Source organism: Alligator mississippiensis, chromosome 4 (assembly GCF_030867095.1).
Source record: "Alligator mississippiensis isolate rAllMis1 chromosome 4, rAllMis1, whole genome shotgun sequence".
Lineage (NCBI taxonomy): Eukaryota > Metazoa > Chordata > Crocodylia > Alligatoridae > Alligator > Alligator mississippiensis.
The window spans coordinates 167736629-167757283 of NC_081827.1; the positions used below are offsets into that span (position 1 = coordinate 167736629).

The 20655-nt window shown below is 49.3% G+C and overlaps 1 protein-coding gene across 2 annotated transcripts; it reads right to left on the reverse strand.

The window, feature by feature from the left end:
• Positions 1-395: 395 nt before the first annotated feature.
• CBX1 (chromobox 1) lies at positions 396-14698 on the reverse strand. Of its 2 annotated transcripts, none has more exons than XM_014603665.3 (5): positions 14501-14698; positions 4076-4248; positions 3181-3358; positions 2617-2711; positions 396-2042 (listed from the first exon to the last, which is right to left on the reverse strand). In XM_014603665.3, the coding sequence occupies exons 2-5, from the start codon at positions 4213-4215 to the stop codon at positions 1898-1900; spliced, it is 558 nt and encodes a 185-aa protein (XP_014459151.1). In that variant the 5' UTR covers positions 4216-4248; positions 14501-14698; the 3' UTR covers positions 396-1897. The 2 variants fall into 2 exon arrangements, with proteins under 2 accessions (XP_014459151.1, XP_014459148.1); XM_014603662.3 differs by having other exon boundaries at positions 4076-4251.
• Positions 14699-20655: the final 5957 nt, after the last annotated feature.

Here is a 20655-nt window from a genome sequence, read left to right on the forward strand (position 1 = left end):
TCTAATTACACTAGTTACTGGCTAATGATTGCCCTCTCCCCCTCCCTGCTACCCCAACTAAAAAAAGAAGGGGTCTCCAGGTACCAATCTTGCCTGTGAAAAAAAGATGACTCAGTAGCTACTAGACACTAACCTCTAAGACATTTGCCGTCTTCAGATGGAAAGCCAAGTAAATAAGAACTTGCTGAATGTCTGCTGCAAAGTTTCTGCCGCTGTGGTCACCTAGCTCAGAGAAAGGATTACAAGCCCAAGTGGTACCAGTAATTTAGGCCTGTCCACAGTAGGTTGCTGAAACATTCTGACTTCCTCTCCATAAACTGCTCTATACTTTATGATGGGCTCACGTACAACAGCAGAAGAGTGCTCCCCTTGTTGAGAGAGAGAGAGAGAAATAATCAGGATTATAAATCTAAAGTTTTATTGAGACAAAAAAACTGACAGAGCTTGGTATGAAGTTAAAATCCAAACACTTACTTTACATTTAAACAACGTTTTCACAGAAACCTAAACACATGCTTTTAAAAAAAGGTTTGTACAATGCAAGTCTAGATACATACCACCCTACAAGGAGGTGCCCAGAGTCTGTCAGGCCTCTCACAACTCCAGACATTTAAATATTTCGAGGTTTGGGAGTTTTTTTTCTTTCTTTTTTTTTTTAATAAATCTGTTTGATTAAAAAAAGTTCAGCAGAGGATCAGGGCAACACACCTGGCTCCAGGGCCAACGCTTAGGCTTTTAAAACAATCATTTGCTACGGGAGAATTTGGAATCCATTTAAGCTTGTGCTGTTGTTGATTTCATCTCCCTCCTATGTTAATGAATGGGATTAAAATTGGAGGGGGAGAAAAAAATATGTACAAAGAGAAGGATCCCGATGCTGCTGGCTGGACACGATCACGCTGTGTTTAAAAAGAAAGTCAACAAGAAATTGGAAGCATCTCTCCCCCCCCAATTTTGAAAAATAGCACCTTTAACAGAAACAAGGGCAGACAAGCATTTAAGGGGTCAATAGCCACTCCCACCCCATACCCTGCCCACACACTTCCATGTCAAACACCCTGGCAGTTCTGTTTGAAGACAATTCATAAAGCCCTAACTCCCTACCGCCCACCACCCTTACCCCTCCACACATAAAAATCGCTCTAGGCATTTGAGAAACTTGGCTCTAGAGTTTTGGACATTCACAGCTTCAGTCTCATGTCAGTGTCCCTGGCCCCCTAGTTCTGTTACCAATACTTGGGGTTTTTTGTGAAGAAAAAGGTTGTTTTCTTCTTTAAAGAAAGAGAAAAGAAAAGAAAAAGAAAAAAAAAAAAGATGCTGGACATGGATCTGGAACACTGTCACCATCTCCCCCTGCCCACCCCACCCCAGATTAAACAAAAGACCCATTTCCCCTCCCCCACCCCAAAATGATACACCAGTAAATAGTAAAAGAAAAATAAAACTACACACATGCTACGCCGTAAAATGCAGAGTTAACACTATTGGGAAGAAGGCTGTGGGTTGCTGAGATGGTCTTTGAAGAACAAGCAGTATCCATCTGCTCTCCCTTTTCCCCAGCCCACCCATCACCAGTGAGAGTCCTTCATGGAAGGGCGATTTTTTTGTGTGTGTTTGTCTTTGTTTCCTTTCCAGCAAGCCCCAGAATGAACAGCTTTAAAATTCCCCCCCCTCCCCCCACCCCATGTTTGGGCTGGTTTGAAACCATTTGCAGCATGGAGCTGAATAGAGCACTTGGGCAACTGCAGGGCACAGAAACCATACTGTCTCTTCAAAGGGCATCTTCTCAAGCCACCTCCACGCACGCTCCCAACCAAGCAGAGCTGCGGCACTCACTTGCGCTCAAACCCACAGTCTGATCTTTACATAAAAACTGGCCAGAGCGGGTGCCAGGGAGTTAGTTCTTATCTTCCTTCTTGTCATCATCCTCAGAGGGGTAGGAGTGCCATGTGAGCCGCTCCTCGTAGAACGAAATGACCACCTGGGGGCACTTGATGTTGGCTTCCTTTGCAGGAACCAGGTCAGCTTCATCAGAGTTCTTCCTATCAGTGCAAGACAGAAGTGCAGTTAGCGGGGAAGGAAGGGGACACAGATGACTGATAACCCAAGAGGCAGTAGGAAAGGCAAGGGATCCTTTAGTCAGCTTGCCAAGTGACTGCAGAGCAGGAAGATGGCCCACAGGACTGGGTTCCTCAACTGTTGGTTCTGTACCCAGCCCACAAAATGAGGGAAAAACCACACCCCTGCCCCCTTCTAGTGTGCAGGTTTCAAGATAAAGCATGGTAAACAGCTCTCACATCTGGGGCCAATTCTGATTTGACCAGCAGCTAAGCCCTGTTCCATCACAGCCAAAAGAGGGGAAGCTGTCATTGCATTTCTATTTCAGATGCAGCAAAAGCCTTCCGAGCACAAGGCCAGCATATCAACCAATGCATTGTGCCGCCTATTGCAGAGACAAAGACAACCCCAAAGGTCCTCCCTGTTCATTTCAAATCCACATTCACTCCAGCACAACGAGTCATAACAGGTGGCAGTGCCCCAACAGAGATTTCATGCCAGGTAGCATGCAGCTCCCCCCCCCCCCCCCCCCCCCCAAATGCACAGAACCATGCTCACCACTTCATCAGGAACATGAGCTCCCCGCTGGAATCTGTGGCACCAATGATCCGCTCAGGTTCAAATCCCCGGGCAAAGCCTCGCGGTTTCTCCAACTGAAAAAGTCCAAGAGGGAGAATTTTATTTGTGCCACATCCTGTGCCATCCTACTCAAGAAGAGAAAGCTGGGGGGGGGGGGGGGGGGGGGGGGGGATTTGACACTTTTTCCACACACACATGCAAGCAGAGCCCCTCTGGGTAGCATCTATCAACTCACTGGAGCCACACACACTAGTGTTCCCTGTCCCATTCCCACCCACCCCCTCAGGAAATAAGAACTGATCTCTTCCCCCTACAAGGACCGGGCAATTCAATTTTTGCTAAGTGAAGGATATTAAGACACTCACAGACTTTAACAACTGTTCTGTGCGGTTGGTGGATATTACTCCCAGTTCACAAAGGGAAACAAACTTGGCTAGGGCCCAAGAGGCCAGAAGCAGGTCTGTGAGGGGCCTGGCTCTGTCTCTGCTTTACCTGTTAAGACTGCTGCAAGAGGTTTGGAGGATTACCCCTGCCCTGCCTCACCTCCTCCTTCTTCTTCTTTGGTTTGCTCTCCTCCCCCTTGTCCTCCGTGTCTGACTCAGCCTTGCGTTTGCTCCCCTCCGATTTCTCACTCTCGTGTGCTGTCTTCTGGGATTGGAGGAACTCTGCAATGAGGTCAGGGCAGTCGAGGTTCTCCTCTGGCTCCCATGTGTTATCCTCGCTGAAATAAAGTGATAGCTTGGAGTCACTTTGAGATCCTCCCAGTCACGGCAGGGGTATGGGCAGTAAATGAGGGACAAGCAATGCCACTAAGGTTCTACCAGGGATTACCCTCTGGCTGTATCTGGTATCATGAAACAGGCCTGGGTACCTATCTGGGAGGCAGAGAAGAGAGGGGAGGCTGCATCTCTCACACAGGTAGCTGTTTCTGCTTTCCCTTCTAAACCCATCCACTTTAGTCACAACCTGGCACCTGCCTTTCTGGGAGAAGATAAAGCCTGTAAGGCAATAATGTCAAGTCCCTATTTTTATTAGACTGGATTAATTGCCCAGATCTGAGTGCACCCAGAGGCTGAGGACTGCCAGAGCCTGTGGACAGCCCATCCCAGTTTCCTCAAGGGGGAAGTTTCTGACTCCAGCTCAGCCAGCTGGGTACTCTCTTGTGCACTTACATGAATCCTATTACTACAATATCTAAGCACCTCTCAGCCTTCAGTGTGTTTATCCTCATTCTCTCCTAAGTGATGGTTGGACTGTAAGCCCTGCCATACAGAGGAAGAACTTAGGCAGAAAGAGCTTAAATGCCTTGTCTAAGGTCACACAGGGAGTCTGGGGGACTTGAAGCCAGGTCTCTTAAGTGCAAGACACTAGCCACAGCACCTCCACATAACTTTTGGTACCTGTACTGAGCAGGTGGGGATGTATTATGTCCACTTACTCTGAGAAGCCTTTCCACTTCAGCAGATACTCCACTTTGCCTTTCACCACCCGCCGATCCAGAACCTTCTCTACCACATACTCCTCCTCCTCTTCCTCTAAGACTTCTTCCACTTTCTTCTTGTTCTGCTTTTTTCCCATTGTGCTGGCCAGCTTTTCAGCTTATGGGCGATGCTGCTAAAGTTGGGAGGAAGACACACAGATGCACATCAGGGTGGAGTATGACTCCCCCAGGAAGCAAGAGAAACCATGCTACAAGGAGTCAAAGCACAAGGCAGCAATGCTGGCTTTTGAAAGAGAACAAGGCACATACACAAAGCAGCGAAGAGGTGGCAAGAGCGTGGCAGAACAGTCCTGGCTCGCTGTAGGGCAGAGAATTCAATTAAATAAATGCATGCAGATCCAGCCTCCCATATGTACAGGACTGGCTATGGCCTCTTCCTCATCAAATTCAAGCTCCTCAAAGCTATGCTCAATTCCTCCTCTCCCCACCCCCTAATTGCCATATACCCTTTCCCAAGCCCTGGACCTCACTCTTCCTATGATATTGGTCATTACATCAGCCCCTATTCATGAGGCGCTGTTCAAGCCCTTCTGCTCAGTCTCATCTGTTCTCCTGAAAAAGCCCCCATAATCAGACCTATCCAACTCCATTCTCACTCCCAGATTTCTCCTTTCCCAAATGGATCCTACCATACCTTGCCTCATTTGATTCTATTATTGAGGTATCAAGCTGGGCTTCACATCCTTGGGAGCCTGTGGGCACCTTATCAACATTAACAGATTTCCCTTCTGAACGCCACCTCTCAGGCAGGTAAATAAATATCCCCATTGTACTAGTGAGGAAATTAGTCAAAGACTGAGTTGTCCTAGGTTACATGAAGGGTCTGTTGCAGAGCTAAGAATATCTGGGTACCAGCCCAATGCCTTACTCACACAACCAGCCTTCTTCCACACAGCTTTTATAGGCACCGGTCTGTCTGCGAGACAAGAGATTTGCACCAAATGAGACATCAGTTCACTGAACGTTTGTGAATATGGCTGAAGAGCCCAATTCTTAAATGACAATCTCGTCTGCACTTATCACGTGTGAAGTGCACATCAAACAGTCCTGAATGTGAAGCAGGGATCTTCCCGAGGTTCTCTCTTTCCTCAGCATGTTGGGCATTTCATTAGTCAAAAACCTTCATTTTATGCTTAATAGACTACTTCCAAGCATTTTGATCAACAAAATTCCCCAGTCATTTGGCTCCAATGTTTGCTGCCTTCATCTCTCTCTTGCAAACATCTTTGAAATGGAGATAAGGATGCCCACATGATTTTCTTTCCTGTAAAGAGGTCTCCATACAAGAGATCCTTAGGTACAGGACCATCGTCCATTTTCTGCATGTGGCCAAGCCATCAAAGTCATCGCTAAGAGGATGGATGCCCAGAATGTTGGCACATTCCAAGACTTCAGCATGGGAAACTTTGTCCTGCCAGGAAATTCCTAGAACGTGGTAAAGGCAACATAAGTGGAAGCTGTTGAGGCACTTTTCTTGAGTAGAGTATGTGGCCCCGGATTTGGTGCCATACAAAAGGGTATGGATGATACATGATATACTTTGACCTTGGTCTTAACAGTCAGTTTGCTGTTGTTCCACATTCATTTGCTTAGCATGCTCCTGACACCTGATGCTCTGCCAAATGAGTATTCAGCTCAGCCTCAAGTAACAGGCTGTTGGTAACAATGGAGCCAAAGTCTATAAATTTACTTATAATATCCAATATGTTTTCACCTACTGTGATCACTGGTGGTGCATCAATGTTCTGATTTTTAAGTTTGGTCCACTCAGCTACTTAGTGCAAGTCAAGCCCTTGCTCACATTACACTGATTTCTCCTCTGCAGTAACAAGTCAGATGCGCTGATAAGCAACTGCCCTCTTCGTGTGTGTGTGTGTGTGTGTGTGTGTGTGTGTGTGTGTGTGTGTGTGTGTGTGTGTGTGACTGAAGAGCTCCGATCTAGTCACGCCTTCCCCAAGCTACCTCTCTACCTCACCAGGCACAGGGCATCATTTACCCTCACTAGCCGATTAAGTTTAAGCAAAAGATCTTGGGTGTTTTTACCTCAACAAGAAGCAGTGCGGACAGCCTGGGGTTCAGCATTTCCCTCTATAACTGTTTACTGTGGCCTTAGGTTAGTCATTTGGACATAGCTTCCTTATCAGCAAAGAGCTGGAAGGAAGCCAATACTCTAATTTGGGGATGTAGGTTGTAGTCATGTTGGTCTAAGGACACAGGTAGACAAGGTTCTTTTGGTGAATCTGGTATCTTTTATTAGACCAACTTAAATAATTGGAAAAAACATTTTTTAGCAAGCTTTCAGGTTTAAAAACCCTTAGTCAGGCTGAGGAAGTCTTTGCAGTTGGTGCGTGCTCTTCCACACTCTGGTTTTGCTTTGCATTTCCTAGGCACAAGGCATATAGTCAAGCATTAGGGACCAACCCTGTAACAACCCAAGCTTCCTTCCCGCCTCCCCCAGCTAAAAGAGTACAGCTACAGGAAGCATGAGGGCAGCACCGACAGGCCCAGCCCCCACTGACTCTCTTTGCTGCACAAAGTATAGCAGCTCACAACAGGAGTCTCCCCTCCACCATTCACAGGAATTGCAGGGGACCCTCACACACAGATTACAATCAGCATCTGCGCTGGAAAAGACCCCATGCAGATAACCCAGCGTTATAGGTAACAATGTCACCTGCATGTTCTGAGCTGTCACTTGCACACAAATTCTGTCATAGCACTAGGGCAGAGATGCACCACAGGCTGGGGAAGATCTGGCAGATGAAAAATCTAACAAGACTGTAAGGCAGGATCAGGTAAGCTAATGTTCCGGGGCGGGGACAACGACCACGACACGACACGACCACGACACGGGGAAGAGTTTTTACAGAGGGCCCTATGCTGTTCATTTGTACAAAATGTTCGGACATGACTGGCAGTTTTGTAATCATGCCCAAGAAAGCTGGATGGATGCACCCAACATAAGGGGTAAAGGCCTGACTTTTAGGACCTGCACTGATAGGGAAGAAGTTCAGGCAGACAAAACCATCAGTCCCTTGGTCAGTAATACAATATGCTACACACAGTATCCAAACGTAGAAGATCAGTGTTATTTACCCACACTTAACAGACAGAGAGGAGAGGCATGTAGGGGTGAAGTAATGAGGTTATGGCACAATGGAAACAGAGCTGGGAAGAATACAGAGCTGGGAAGCTAGGATCTCCAGCTTCCATCAGGACATATTCTGTCCTGATGAACTGCCTGCTGTGCAGCTATCCACAAAGCTACTGCAGCTTGAAAGCCAAAAACGTGTTTTCTCATCAGACCTGACAAAACAAGATTTGCCAAGCAAATGGCTGGTGACAAGTCTGACCCACTCGTGAGTCAAGAGATTTAGCTTTTACAGCAAATGTTATTTTAAGTCCTGTACAAGACTCGTTAACCATCAAATTATGATTTGGAGTTAGCTTGAAAAGTCTAAACAAACTTGAAATCTGTTGAGGTCTTGGGACATCTGTCTTCATTGAGGGATAGGATGTTGTAGCCAAGATAGTCCAGAAACCATGCAAGAAGGAAAAGGTTTTACACTTCACTGAGGGAGGTGTTTCAGTAACTAAAACTACAGTCTCTTGAACCTTGGGGTATAAAGTGATGAAGAGAGAATGAGGCAGTACTAAGCTGGGCAGCTGCCACTGAATTGACATCCTCTGAAGTGGGCTACACAGGTATAGCCCACACAGGACTTGTTATGGACCTTGCAGCAGCTTCAACTTGCCAAAGGTGCCTCAGGTTAAGAGACATTTTACTGTGAGCTGCAGTCAGTGGCAGATCAGGACAAGGTGGTCTACAGCACACCAGAAACTACTTTTTGGTCTTATTTACCTCTTTGATCTCCCTGATTCCTCTCTCTTTAGAGGTTTCCAAGTACAGCAAAGGGGCTTGTAAAACAAGGCAAGAGTGTACTCAGGTTGCATTAATAGAAGTGCCACCTGCAAGCAAGAAGTGATTTTTCCACTCTACAGGCAACCCCTGCTTAATGCTGTTTTGCTTAGTGTTATTTGGCTACAACGCTCATTTTAAATTGATCCCTGATTTCACTTAACACTCAGCAAGCTTCATTATAACGCTCATGGTCACCATCTTGGGTCATTAAAAACACTTGCATTCCCCATCTTAGGTCGTCAAATATTTTCGTTTTGCTTAATGCGTGTTTCGTTTAATGTTCGGCTAAACAGGGGTTGCCTGTATTCAGAACTGATGACATCACACCTGGAGTTGTGTCCAGTTTTAGGCCCTAAACTTCAAGGAAGATGTGGGCAGATTGGAAAAAGTCCAGCAGAGTGTAACAAAAATCACCTAGAAAGTATGATTTATGCAGAAAGAACTGGAAGAACTAGGGTTATTTAGTCTGGAGAAGAGAAGACTGAGGGGGGATTTGATACCAGTGATAGCCTTTTTTCTGTGGCTGTGGAGGACAGGACTAGGAACAATGGCCTCAAGGTGCTGCAGAGGAAATTTTGGTTGGAGATCAGAAAGAACTTTTTAACTAAACACTGGAACAGACCACCCAGACATGTGGAATCTCCATCCCTGGAAATTTTCAACAAGAGGAGGTCAGACAGACAGGGACGGTTTAGCAAAGGATGATCCTGCCTTGAGCAGGGAGCTGGACTAGAAGTCTTCATGAGGTCCCTTCCAGCCCTATTTTCCTGTGATCTTAATTCAGGGTCTTGGTAAAAGGAAAGGGGAAAGCAGCAACTGCTAAAGGAAGAACTTTACTCACATGTATTTAAATCTTTGACCCTGAGAGTGCATCTCTTAAACTCAGCTCTGCAGAAAAGTCACACCAGTTGCTCTGTTCTGGACCCTCCAGCCAGTGCCGTACCTTCTGCTGTAGCAAACCAAACAGGGTTTGTTGGAAGACAGAGGTCAAACCCAGATTACCTGCAGTCCTCCCTAGACAGAGACATCAGGCAGCCCTCACCACACACACCAGGCTCAGCTTCAAACACCCTCAAGAGGCCTGGCATTTCTGAAGGGGGGATATCCCAGATGCCTCCTGCCCTGGGGGCAATATGTCTTACTGCTGAAAGCCCCAGGCTGTTTATGGGCATGGTGTTCAGAGCTGGCAATGGAACCCAGACACAGCTGTGCACTACCATCTCAGGGCTGCTCAGTGGCAAATCAGAAAGGAGACCAGTTTCAAGCAAGCGTTTCCCACTGGGAGCTCTCTCCTCTACCCGATCTCCCTGCTGCACACTGACAGCTCAGCAGAGGGATCAATGACCAAGCAGGCTGTGGAGGTTGATCTACCCTAGCTGGCTTCAGTTGGCCCTTCCAGGTCAAAGTAGAGGGCAAGCTGGGCATGAAAGAAACTTGCTCTGCTGCATTTCCCATCACCAGTGAAGACAAAGTTAATTCACCCAAGTATTAAATGAAGAGACATGGCCTCAAGCTGCGCAGCATGAGGAGGTAGAGGGGATGCCTCTCCTACAGCATGGTCCCAGCTGGGAGCCAGAACAGCTGAACAGCCCCTCAACCTGAATCCTGGCTCTCTGGATCCAAAAGTGGTGGCTGCACACCCTCTTGGCACCTTCAGCCCAGTTCTGCCACCTGCAAGTCCCTGCAGACAGCAACACCTCCCTCAGGGGTAGCTCCCATCCCTTACCCTCTCCCCCCAGGTTGGTTTTGCTGCAGCACCAAGAAGGCTCCTACAGCCAAACATTTTCTCCCACCACCAAAAATCCCACATTACAAGCTGCTTAGTCACTGATTTCCAGTGGGTTATTCAGGCCTAAGCCAGCCAGGTGCTGAGATGACCCCCAATTCTGCTTGGCTTTAAGAGGAATGGAAGGCTTCAAGTTGCCCACAGACTCAGTGAGGAGGGAGACCAGGCAGGTTAGCACCACCTCAGCTGGTGCACGTTATAACAATGCAAAGGCTCAGAGCGTCAACCGCTAATCCCCCAAGAAGGAGCCAGCAATGCAGCAGGAAGCCGAGGGATCAGGTTTCACTTGCAGAGCCCGCTGGAATTCTTCAGGCGCTTCACTTCTTCTGAGACAGGAAAGCAGAAAGGGCCTCTCTCCTCCAGCATCCCTGCAGCAACTGGTGGGATAAGTGCCTCCATGGCAGGCAAGGGCCAACCCATGACGCAGTTGGACAGCGAGCGAGAGAATTCCAGGAGACAGAGGCCTTGCAAAGTGGAAAGGGAGGGAGGGAGACAGCCACTTCTCCTGGAAAGCTCCAAATATGGCTGGCAGGCAAGTCCCAACCTACTTGAAAATGAACTGGCCTCATCTCTCATAGCAGAGCACTCACGAATTCCAGTCACAAATGCTAGAGAATATAATTACCGCCTAGAGGCTATTCTGCACTGCCTAGAACATCATGCACCTAAGGATGTTCAGAGAGACCATTCAACCAGCCTCCTAATTTAGGAAAATATTTACAGCCCCCATATGAAGGGCTGTGTCACAATAGCATGGCTGCTGTGTGACCTGCTTTTGACTTGCAGAGACATAGCCATCCCCTGGTCACAATTAAAAGGGCTACCTATGGGGCTCTGAAAGGTGTGGGAATCCAATCAAAGATCACTTTCTGGAGACTCTCTTTGACCAGTAGAAAAATTAGCTGGTGCAGTGTATTTCATATATGGGTCCTGAACTGAAAAGCATACAAAAAGAAGAGGCAAAGAAACAGGAAGGTGGAGACGGTTCAGAACTGTAGATAAAAAAAAGACAGTAAATTAATTAAAGAAGATAATAGATTGAAGAGAGACTGGCGATTGGTCCTAATGTTGATGTCCTACAGACAGAGAAGCAGAGCAAGGAAAGAACTAGAAAGAATGAAGCGACTGTGAACTAGCTCCTGCACAGAGACTTGGACAACATGATTCAAAGCAGAAAGGGCCAATGTTTGCCACAGAAGGAAAGAACAATATACTAGTATGCAGAAGGCAAGTGGGTCTAACAGGGGCCACTTACAGAACTTCTGAACCACTTTATCCAACTGCTGTCAAGGCATGAATATACATGTGACCAACAGTCAATATTGCATTCCCCTAAATACCCTCTCATATGTTCAGAAGAGGTCTGTCCCAAGATGACCCCTGTTGGATTAGTACATGCAGCCTACCAAGAAGCTGTTCCTATGCAAGGCTTCCCCAGAGCTGAGCTCAGCAGCCTGCAAACATCTATCTACTATATAGGGTGCTATGAGTGCAAAATGCTGCCTGGCTACTAATTCCAGCTCTCAGAATCTGCTCCTAAACATCAGACAAATGCTCAGCTTTAGAACTCACAGTACAAAAATAAGCCTTATGACACTATCAATGAAACACCTGTTCTTCCATCTCCAGGGCTGTCAAACCAGCCAGGTTCATCAAATGCTACATTCATCAACACAAAGGCTACAGAACAAAGAGCCACCACTTTATGCACTGTCCCCTCAAATTATGCATTTCTGGGGAGACTAAACCCATCTGTAAAATGATCTGGCAATGATGCTTCTTCAGTCTACACAGATCTCACTGCTGCAGTATCCTTCCTAATACTCTGCTTCAGTTCTCTTTTGCTTTGTGCCTGGAAAAGAGCTCAGTGCACTGAAAATAATTTTCTGACAAAGATCAAAATAGATTTCTACTGATATTTCCCACTCTCACCTGACATCACCTTAAGACCTTAAAGTTGGGGTGAGGTTGGAATTCTTTATAAAGGATAAATAAAACACTGGAGGGAGAAGGGCCTTCATGTCAGCAATTAAACCAAAAATACACATGCCTCAACTGCTTGAAAAGAATTTAAACCCCAATAAAAGGCCACAAAGAAAGAGGCCCAGCACAAAAACGTATACAAAACTTGCTTTCGTGGGACAAGAATAGCAGATGCAGGAGCAAAAGCCAGAATCAACGACACTGCAGAACATGCATTATTGCAGTAACTCAGAGACAAAGAATCTGGGTGTTGGGCAAGAGGCGAAAATTCTTGTGGATGGTATCTTTTTGTGGACCAACTGCATGGTTGGGAGAGGCAAGCTTATAGATATGATAGTATCCTTCTTCAGGACTGTGGGAACACAGCAAAGCTACATAGTAGATGGAAAAAAAGCTTGTGCAAAACACCTTATGTAAATAAAACCAGGGTATAAGAGAAACGATCAGGTAACCAACAGGCAAGAGAGATACAGTAAAAGCCTGGTAACAGAAGAACAAGGTTGTTCAGAAGGGTCATTATCATTTGTAATGTGCAGAGAATCGAGTACATCATAATGGACCATGAAATCACTGTCTGTCAAGTGCCTGGTACTTAGTGTCCAATTGACTCATACATTTTTGTTCCTTGCCTTTCAAAGGTGTTTAGTGTTGGGTGAGATGTTCTGAAGGCTGTGCCCAGGTACTGTGAGAGTTGTAAAGCAAACAAGACCATCAGCAACCATTTCAGATGGAAATGGCAGTGCTGTTAGCAAGAGGGATATGCTCCCAAGAATCCTTTTAGAAAGTGCAATAATAGAGGGGGAAGGCTTGTTTGTAGAAGCTTTCATAGTTTAAACTGGTTTAAATGTAAACAGTTTAAAGAGAGAAGATTAGGTCAGCATAAGCAGGAAATATATGATGACCCAAAAAGATTATCTGACCTATTTAATATGAATACATTCAGTCCAAGTGCAGTCACTACATTTTACAGGTTTGCGACTTAAGTGCTACTTTCATGCTTTTAACTTGAAATACTTCCTACCGCCCTTCCTAATGTTGGCTAAAGTCCTACTCCTCTTTCAGGACTTTAAAAACATGGCATATGTATGTACCACTTGCCAGGAAAAAGCAGCAGGCATGTTTCTTTTGAACTGGGAAGAAGTGTATTAACATTTCCAGGCTCCAAAACCTGAAAAACTGCAGAAAGGCTTTTACTCAAACTTTCCAGAATTGCTAGCCTTTGAGCTGAAACTGTAGAAAGAAAGACGACCTTGGCTTCAAAGGGAATTTGAGTATGCATCCCCTCATCATCTTCAACTGCACTCACAACTTGAGAGAGAAACAAATCTCTGAAGCTTGGGAAAGTGTGCATAAAAAGGTAGAAATACTGCTTCTTTGCAGAGAAAAGCAAGAAGGAATTCAAAGACAGGAGTTCTCTTTAAGTTACGCTTTCTAGGTTCTACATGAAAGAGCAGCAGGCACACACAGAGGTACTCCTATACTTCCAGCTAATCAGGGAAATGCTGGCAGAGCCCAAGCACAGACTTGTGTTTTACTTTTTTAAATTAAAATAAATTTGGATCTGGAGACGCTACAGGGGAAACAGCGATTAAAGTGGTATGTATTTCCCAAGTACCCAGCACCTCCATGAGTGGAAGACATCTCCGCACCCATAAATATTCTTATTCCCCCTGTTTTAATGGTACTTTCTTCATTCAACGCTGTCGTTTTTAGTATTCAGCGGGGCAGGTCTGAATAGCAGTTTATTTTTCAGCCCCCTCTCCTCCCCACTACACTCCAATGCTCTTTTCCCTGTATTACCAGCACATCCAAGCTGCCTTCACTTGCCATGCCTACATTTCACTTGAGTAGACAGCGAGATTAAACCAGCCTAGTTCCGTTTCTCATCAGTTTCACTACCTGCATCTCCAACACAAACAGGAGGCTGGATTTGGGTAGGAGACCTAGCAGCGGCTGTTCAACCCCATCAGAAACATGCTGCACAGAAAGGCAGCAACACAAACAGTCCCAGAGATGGTTCTACGGTGATGCTCAGGCTTAGAAGCACTCCCCACCCCTCCCCTTTTTTTTTTGTTTTGTTTTTCCTCCTCTTTTGGTCCAAAAAGAATAAGCCCTGCTTTTGTGGGGTTTTTTCCTCCTTGGGAGCTGGAAGAGCAGAACAGCCCCTCGACCTGAATCCTGACTCCCTGGATCCCACAGTGGTGGCTACACGCCGGCTTGGCACCTCCAGCACAGTTCTGCCACCTGCAAGACCCCCAGATAGCATCACCCCCTCAGGAGTAGCTCCCATCTCTGCCATCCCTTACCCTCTCCCCCCAGGTTGGTTTTGCTGCAGCACCAGCCTCCAGCCCCGCCCCCCCAAGCACCACCTCACCCAGGCGCGCAGCCCGCCCTGCCCTCAGGCAGCTGCCCCCTCCCCCCTATCCCGGCGCAGCTCCAGCCCGCCCCTCCCCCGGGAAAGCCCCAGCTCCCCAAGGGCGGGGGGGCTGCTCCCCACATGCCCCCATTGCACGCAGCCCCCCCACTGCAGCTCTACCCCCCCGGAGGCACCGCTTCGTACTTGCCCCCCCATCCTACAGCATCGCCAACGCCCCCGCGTGCAGCCCCGCCCCTTCCCCCGCGGGGGCCGCGCCCCGCCCCTCCGGTGCTCTCCCCCCCCCGCGGCGCTCACCTTTCACAGCCCCGCCAACAGCACCCGAGGGGAAACGGCTCAGCGCGCGGGCAGGGCGCGGCGGGGCGGGACAGGGTCGGACCGGGCTGGGCAGGGCGGGTAACGCTCCGGTGCGCGCGGCACCGCAGGCCCGGCCGCTAGCAATCCGCCTCCGCCAAACAAAAGAGCCCCGCCAGCCCGAGTGCCCGCCGAGCGCACCGCGCATGCGCGCCAACCCCCCTTCCCTCAATCTCCGCTCCTGGCTCACGCGGCATGCTGGGAGGCCGAGTCCCACCGCCTCCCGCGCGCTTTCTACCTAGCGGCCTGCTGGGAGTTGTAGGCAGGGGCGGGGCTGACATGCCTGCGCGCGCCGAAGTGGACGCGGGGTGGGGGGGAGTTGCTGAGCTTTGCGGTAGCGGTGCTCATGCGTGGCGGGCTCCGCGTTGCTGTTTGCGTCCCGCCTTTAGTGAAGTCAGGTTGAGGCGGGGTGGGGAGTTCTCAATGAGCCAGCGCGGAGTAGGAGGGCGTAGTTGTATCCTAGGGAGCTTTGGAAATGCAGAACAGCATCAATGAAAATAACGACAGTAAGAATAACAAAGCAATGATGATGCTTGTCACTATAATGTTAGAGCAAAGCGCGGGAACACAGCCCCACAGACTGGAGAAGAAGCCCCCAGCTCCGTGCAGCCCCATGTCCTGCCTCTGCCACTGTCCTCAAGAGTGGTTCTCAACCTTTTTTGTACCAGGACCCATTTGTAAACATCGATGGCCAGTCCTGACCCAGTGCCCCTCACCGCCGACTCTCTGCCCCCCACCCCCAGACCCTCAGTGTGTGGGGCAGGGGGGCATAAGCAGCCCCTTGCAGGCTGGACCTTTGCCAGCCTGCCAGGGATTCCCGTTTTTCACCTTTAAAGGAGAACCCATTTTTAAAGTTCATGCCTGACCCTTTCATGTATTCTTGCAACCCACTTTTGGGCTGCAACCCACGGGTTGAGAAACGCTGCTTCAGAAGGAGCTGTAGGCAGTAGGGCAAGAAGGCAGGGATGGCAGAAGAGAGGGGGTTTCACCCCACCCCATTGTCTCAAAGGTGCCTTGCTAGAGCTTAGAGACTGACACAAGCCCTCAAACATATGGTGTAATGCCCTCTTCTCATTTTCTCTGTTGCTATTTATGTCACAGGGCATATTTGTGACCCCAAGCCTTCTTGAGGTGACTTGTTCAGCCATCTAACACATAGCATGAAAAGCATTTCCTGGCCGCTTGCTTTGAATTTTCTACCTCGTCATTCAACGTGTTATGAGACAGGGGAACAGAAGTTGTTGGTCGGCCTTATGCTTGAGAACCCTATGAAAAAGGTCTGCAAAAAGACTGCTGTGGTTCTTATATTTTCTTGAAATCTTACACCTCCTAGGAGCCTAACTCAATTTTAAAATGGTTGGGGCTGATGAACCATGCAATGACACACAGGTGATGCTACATAGGATAACGTGCTCCTACTCCACCTTAAAGCTCCATACCTTTAGGTTGTATTGTTCCATGATACCATAGACATAGACCAACATGCTATAATCACAGGGGTGGGCAATTATTTCAGCTGGAAAGCATCTTAATGGGCAAGATGTAGCCCTGCCCCTTGACAGATGCCCCACCCCCTGATCGCCATCTTGGGACCAGAAGTCCCACCCCTAACCCCTGACCTTTGCCACCTGAAGTCCCTCCCATTGCCCCAGAAGTACTCCTTTTGGGAGGGAAGGGGAGTTGCTATTGTGAAACTGAGGGGAAAAAAAATCATATACTTAAAAAAAAACAACCCAAAACCCCCCCCCAAACATCTGTTATAACATTTTAATTTTCATTAAAAAATATTTTGTCCCGATTTGTGTGTTTGCATAGTGTATCTAGAGGTGTGCGCCCACCTGACTTCGTGGAGCCTCTCCGATGCGGCTCTGGAGCACGCACTAGGGGCCTGCCACGCAAACGGCTCCTGCTGTCATGACATGGGGTCATGTTCTTCTCAGGGGACACCCCAGTACTTTCCTGCCACATTTTGGGTGTTTTGTTCAGTAAGGCTGTGCGAAGCTTCAGTTGCTGATTCGATTTGGCGGAGATTCCATTCAGATTCGGCCACCAAATTGGGCTGAATCAGAAGACACTTTAATCTCTCTGAATCAAATTGGAACCCTCCAAATCGAATCAGAGAGATTTGGAAAGATTCAGCAATTTGGACGTACACAGCTTTAAATGTTTTTTCTACATACTTCAAGGTACCAGGTGGCTCATAAACGCTGAGAAGCTGGGGCGCATAGAGTATTCCAAAGGAGCACGGGGCACTCCCCAGCGCGCTTGGCAGCAGACCTGGAAGTGGACCAGAAGCACATCCAGTCCACTTCCAGGTCCACTGGGAAGCACACTGGGTGTCCGCCCCCGCCCCGCAGCTCGGCAACTAGTGCCTCCTGGTTCTGGGGGGGCATCCAGGGTCCACCTGCGGTTGATTGAATACAAGGGCCCCTCCATGCTCCTGTGGGATGCTCCATCCACCCCAGCATCACAGCATTCACAAGCTGTACCTGGTACCTCGAGGTATGTAGAAAAAACCTTTAAAGCTGTGTCTGTGGCCGAATCGCTGATTCTCCAAATCAGCATCAAATCTTCAGATTCGGATTCAGCCAAATCGAATCGGGGACAGTGATCTGAATCAACGAATCAAATCACGGTCCCCCATTTGGGATGAACCTGAATCTAGTAGGGCCTGCTTTGCACAACCCTAATGTTCAGTAGTAGGGTTCCCTTCTGTCATGGGGAACGCACTGGGCGTCATCACTAGCAGGCGTTCCTGGGGCTCCACCTCCCCTACACCCCAGCCATGCACCAGCTCATCAGAACTGCTGAATGATGGGCAATTTGGCTTCAAATTGATGTGGTATCCCACTCCCTCTCTGCCTCTCCAGTCCCCAGTGTTTGCAACAGTCTTTCTTCCCACCACACAGGTTTGCCTGGGGCAGTGTGATGGCCTCGATGATGGGTCTAGTCTATCCACGTTCAGATCTTCTAAATGGCCCTGGCCCGCTCAACCCTCAGTGTCTGCCCTTTGGCCTTGTCTCTGGCCCCAGGGCTTCAAGGTAACTGAAATGTAACTAAAGAACCACAATTCCAGGGAAGGGTCTCTGGCCACACCCCGCTCACGCGTCCTATGTTTGCCGGCATCGCCATTTCTCAGTGTCCTCCTCTGGGCCAACTCCCTCGCTGTCCAGGATGATGTGGCCCTTTAAATCAGGCCTTGGACCCTCTTGCTGGGTCCCTCTCTGGCCCCTCCTTGTGTGCATCCAGGACCTCCATTCCAGTGGCGGGGGGGCGGGGGCGGGGGCAGTCCCACAACTACCTCCCTCCTGCATCCCCACCGCCGACTTGTATCCCTGCCGGGCAGTGTTCCTGGATGACATCATTGGGCCGCACCGGCCTCAGCTGCAGAGAAAAGCACCCCTCTGTGGCTCATCCAGTACAGCTGTGCCTGAGGGAGGCAAGTTTGCCCTTTTCTCAGGCCTTTTTTTCCCATTGTTGCAGTGGGTTGTCTCCACCACGACCCACGCCTGGGGGTTCTTATTGTCCCCTTGGGTCAAGGTGATTCCATAATAGTTCAAAATACAGCCTTACTCTTGTATATTGGGTGTGGGAGGTGTAGATATAGTGGGTAGGTGTGGGTGCAGGGTATGTGGTGGCGGAGGGTGTGGGGGCATGTTGGGGGAAGGAGGTGTGGGGGAGCATCCTTGGAGTGTGAGAGTCCCTTAAGCTGCAGGTGGTGGCAAGCCACCTGCCTGGCCCCATAACACGCAACTCCCACCCAAGTCGCTGGCTGCACATGTCGGCAGTGTGCGGAGCCAGCCCCACCCAGCCCAATAATGCTCCTGTGCAAGTCCCTGGCCACACATGGTGGCAGCATGCAGGGCCAGCCTAGCCCCATAACGTACAGCTCCTGCGCTCCCACCACGGTCCCCAGCTGTACATGGTAGCAGCAAGTGGGCTCAGCCCCACCCATCCCCATATGTGCTGCTGCAACATGTAGGGCCAGCCCCATCTTGCCCCATAGCACATCGCTCCCCACATAGTTTCATAGTAGGTAGGGTCAGAAGGGACCTGAGCAGATCATAGAATCATAGAAGTAGGGTCAGAAGGGACCTTGTAGATCTTCAAGTCTGACCCCCTGCCTGGGCAGGAAGAAAAATGGGCTCAAATGACCAGCCAGGTAGACATCAAGTCTCTTCTTAAAGACCCCCAGGGTAGGAGCCAGCACCACTTCCCTTGGAAGTTGGTTCCAGATCCTAGCTGCCCTAACTGTGAAGTAGTTCTTATGGCTGTCTAATCTAAACCTACTGTCCAACAGCTTGTGGCTGTTATTCCTTGTTATCCCAGGGGGCGCTAGGGGAAACAAGGTCTCCCCCAAACCCTTCTGGTCCCCCCTAGTGAGTTTATAGATGGTCACAAGGTCCCCCCTCTGCCTTCTCTTGTGAAGGCTGAACAGGTTCAGGTCCCATAGCCTCTCATTGTAGGGTCTGCCCTGCTCTCCCCAGATCATGCGGATGGCCCTCCTCTGGACCCTCTCAATGTTGTCCACATCCCTCTTGAAGTGGGGTGCCCAGAACCGGACACAGTACTCCAGCTGTGGCTTGACCAGCATTGCGTAGAGGGGGAGGATCACCTCCTTGGACCTACTTGAGATGCACCTGTGGATGCACGATAAGGTCTGGTTAGCCCTGCCGACTGTGACCTCGCACTGTCGGCCCATGTTCATCTTGGAGTCAATAATGACTCCAAGATCCCTTTCTGCCTCCGTGCTCTCAAGAAGGGAGTTTCCCATCTTATAAGTGTGCTGCTGGTTACTACTGCCCAAGTGCAGCACCCTGCACTTGTCAGTATTGAAACACATCCTGTTTTTGTTAGCCCACCCCTGCAACCTATCCAGGTCCTTCTGCAGTCTTTCCCTCCCTGCTAACGTGCCCACCTCTCCCCAAATTTTGGTATTTTGATCATCGAGTCCGACCCCTGCCATGGGCAGGAAAGAATGCTGGGGTCAAACGACCCCAGCTAGGTGATTATCTAGGACCCCCAGAGTAGGAGCCAGCACCACTTCCCTTGGAAGTTGGTTCCAGATCCTAGCCGCCCTGACTGTGAAGTAGTGCCTCCTGATATCTAGCATCAATCTACTCTCGGTCAACTTATGGCCATTATTCCTTGTTACTCCCCGTAGTGCTCGGGGGAACAGGAACTCTCCCGTAGCCTGCTGGTCCTCCTTGGCCAGTTTGTAGACAGCCACTAGATCCCCTCTCAGCCTTCTCTTGTGGAGGCTGAACAGGTTCAGGTCCTGCAGTCTCCCTCGTAGGGCCTGCTTTGCTGCCCCCTGATCATGCGAGTGGCCCTCCTCTGGACCCTCTCCATGCTGTCCACATCCCTCCTGAAGTGCAACGCCCAGAACTGGACACAGTACTCCAACTGCGGCCTGACCAGTGTCACATAGAGGGGGAGGATCACCTCCTTGGACCTGCTCGTGATGCATCTGTGGATGCATGACAAGGTGCGGTTGGCCTTCCTGACTGCGTCCCCACATTGGAGGCCCATGTTCATTTTGGAATCAATAATGACACCAAGATCCTTTTCTGTCTCTGTGCTGACTGGAAGGGAGTTCCCCAGCCTGTAGGTATGCTGCTGGTTCCTCCTCCCCAGGTGCAGTACCTTGCACTTGTCAGTACTGAATCCCATCCTGTCCTTATCCACCCACCCCTGTAACCTGTCTAGATCTAGTTGCAGCCTGTCCCTCTCCTCCAGCGTGCCCACTTCTACCCACATTTTAGTGTCATCCGCAAATTTGAACAAGGTGCTTTTCACCCCCTTATCCAAGTCGCTGATGAAGATGTTGAACAGTGTAGGCCTGAGGACCAAGCCCTGGGGGACCCCACTGCTCACATCCCTCCAGGTCAAAAAAGCAGGGGGTCAGACTTGATGATCTGCTCAGGTCCCTTCCGACCCTACCTACATTTCCACCCCCTTTTCCCCAGCAGGAGTCCCTGGCCCCAAGCCACTGCGGCCCTTACCTTCATTTCCAGGTTCGCGGGCAGGGAGGCTGGGAACAGCCACAGGGTCACCAGCAAATGCCTCTGCCAGGCAGAGGCTTCTTGTCTCCAGCA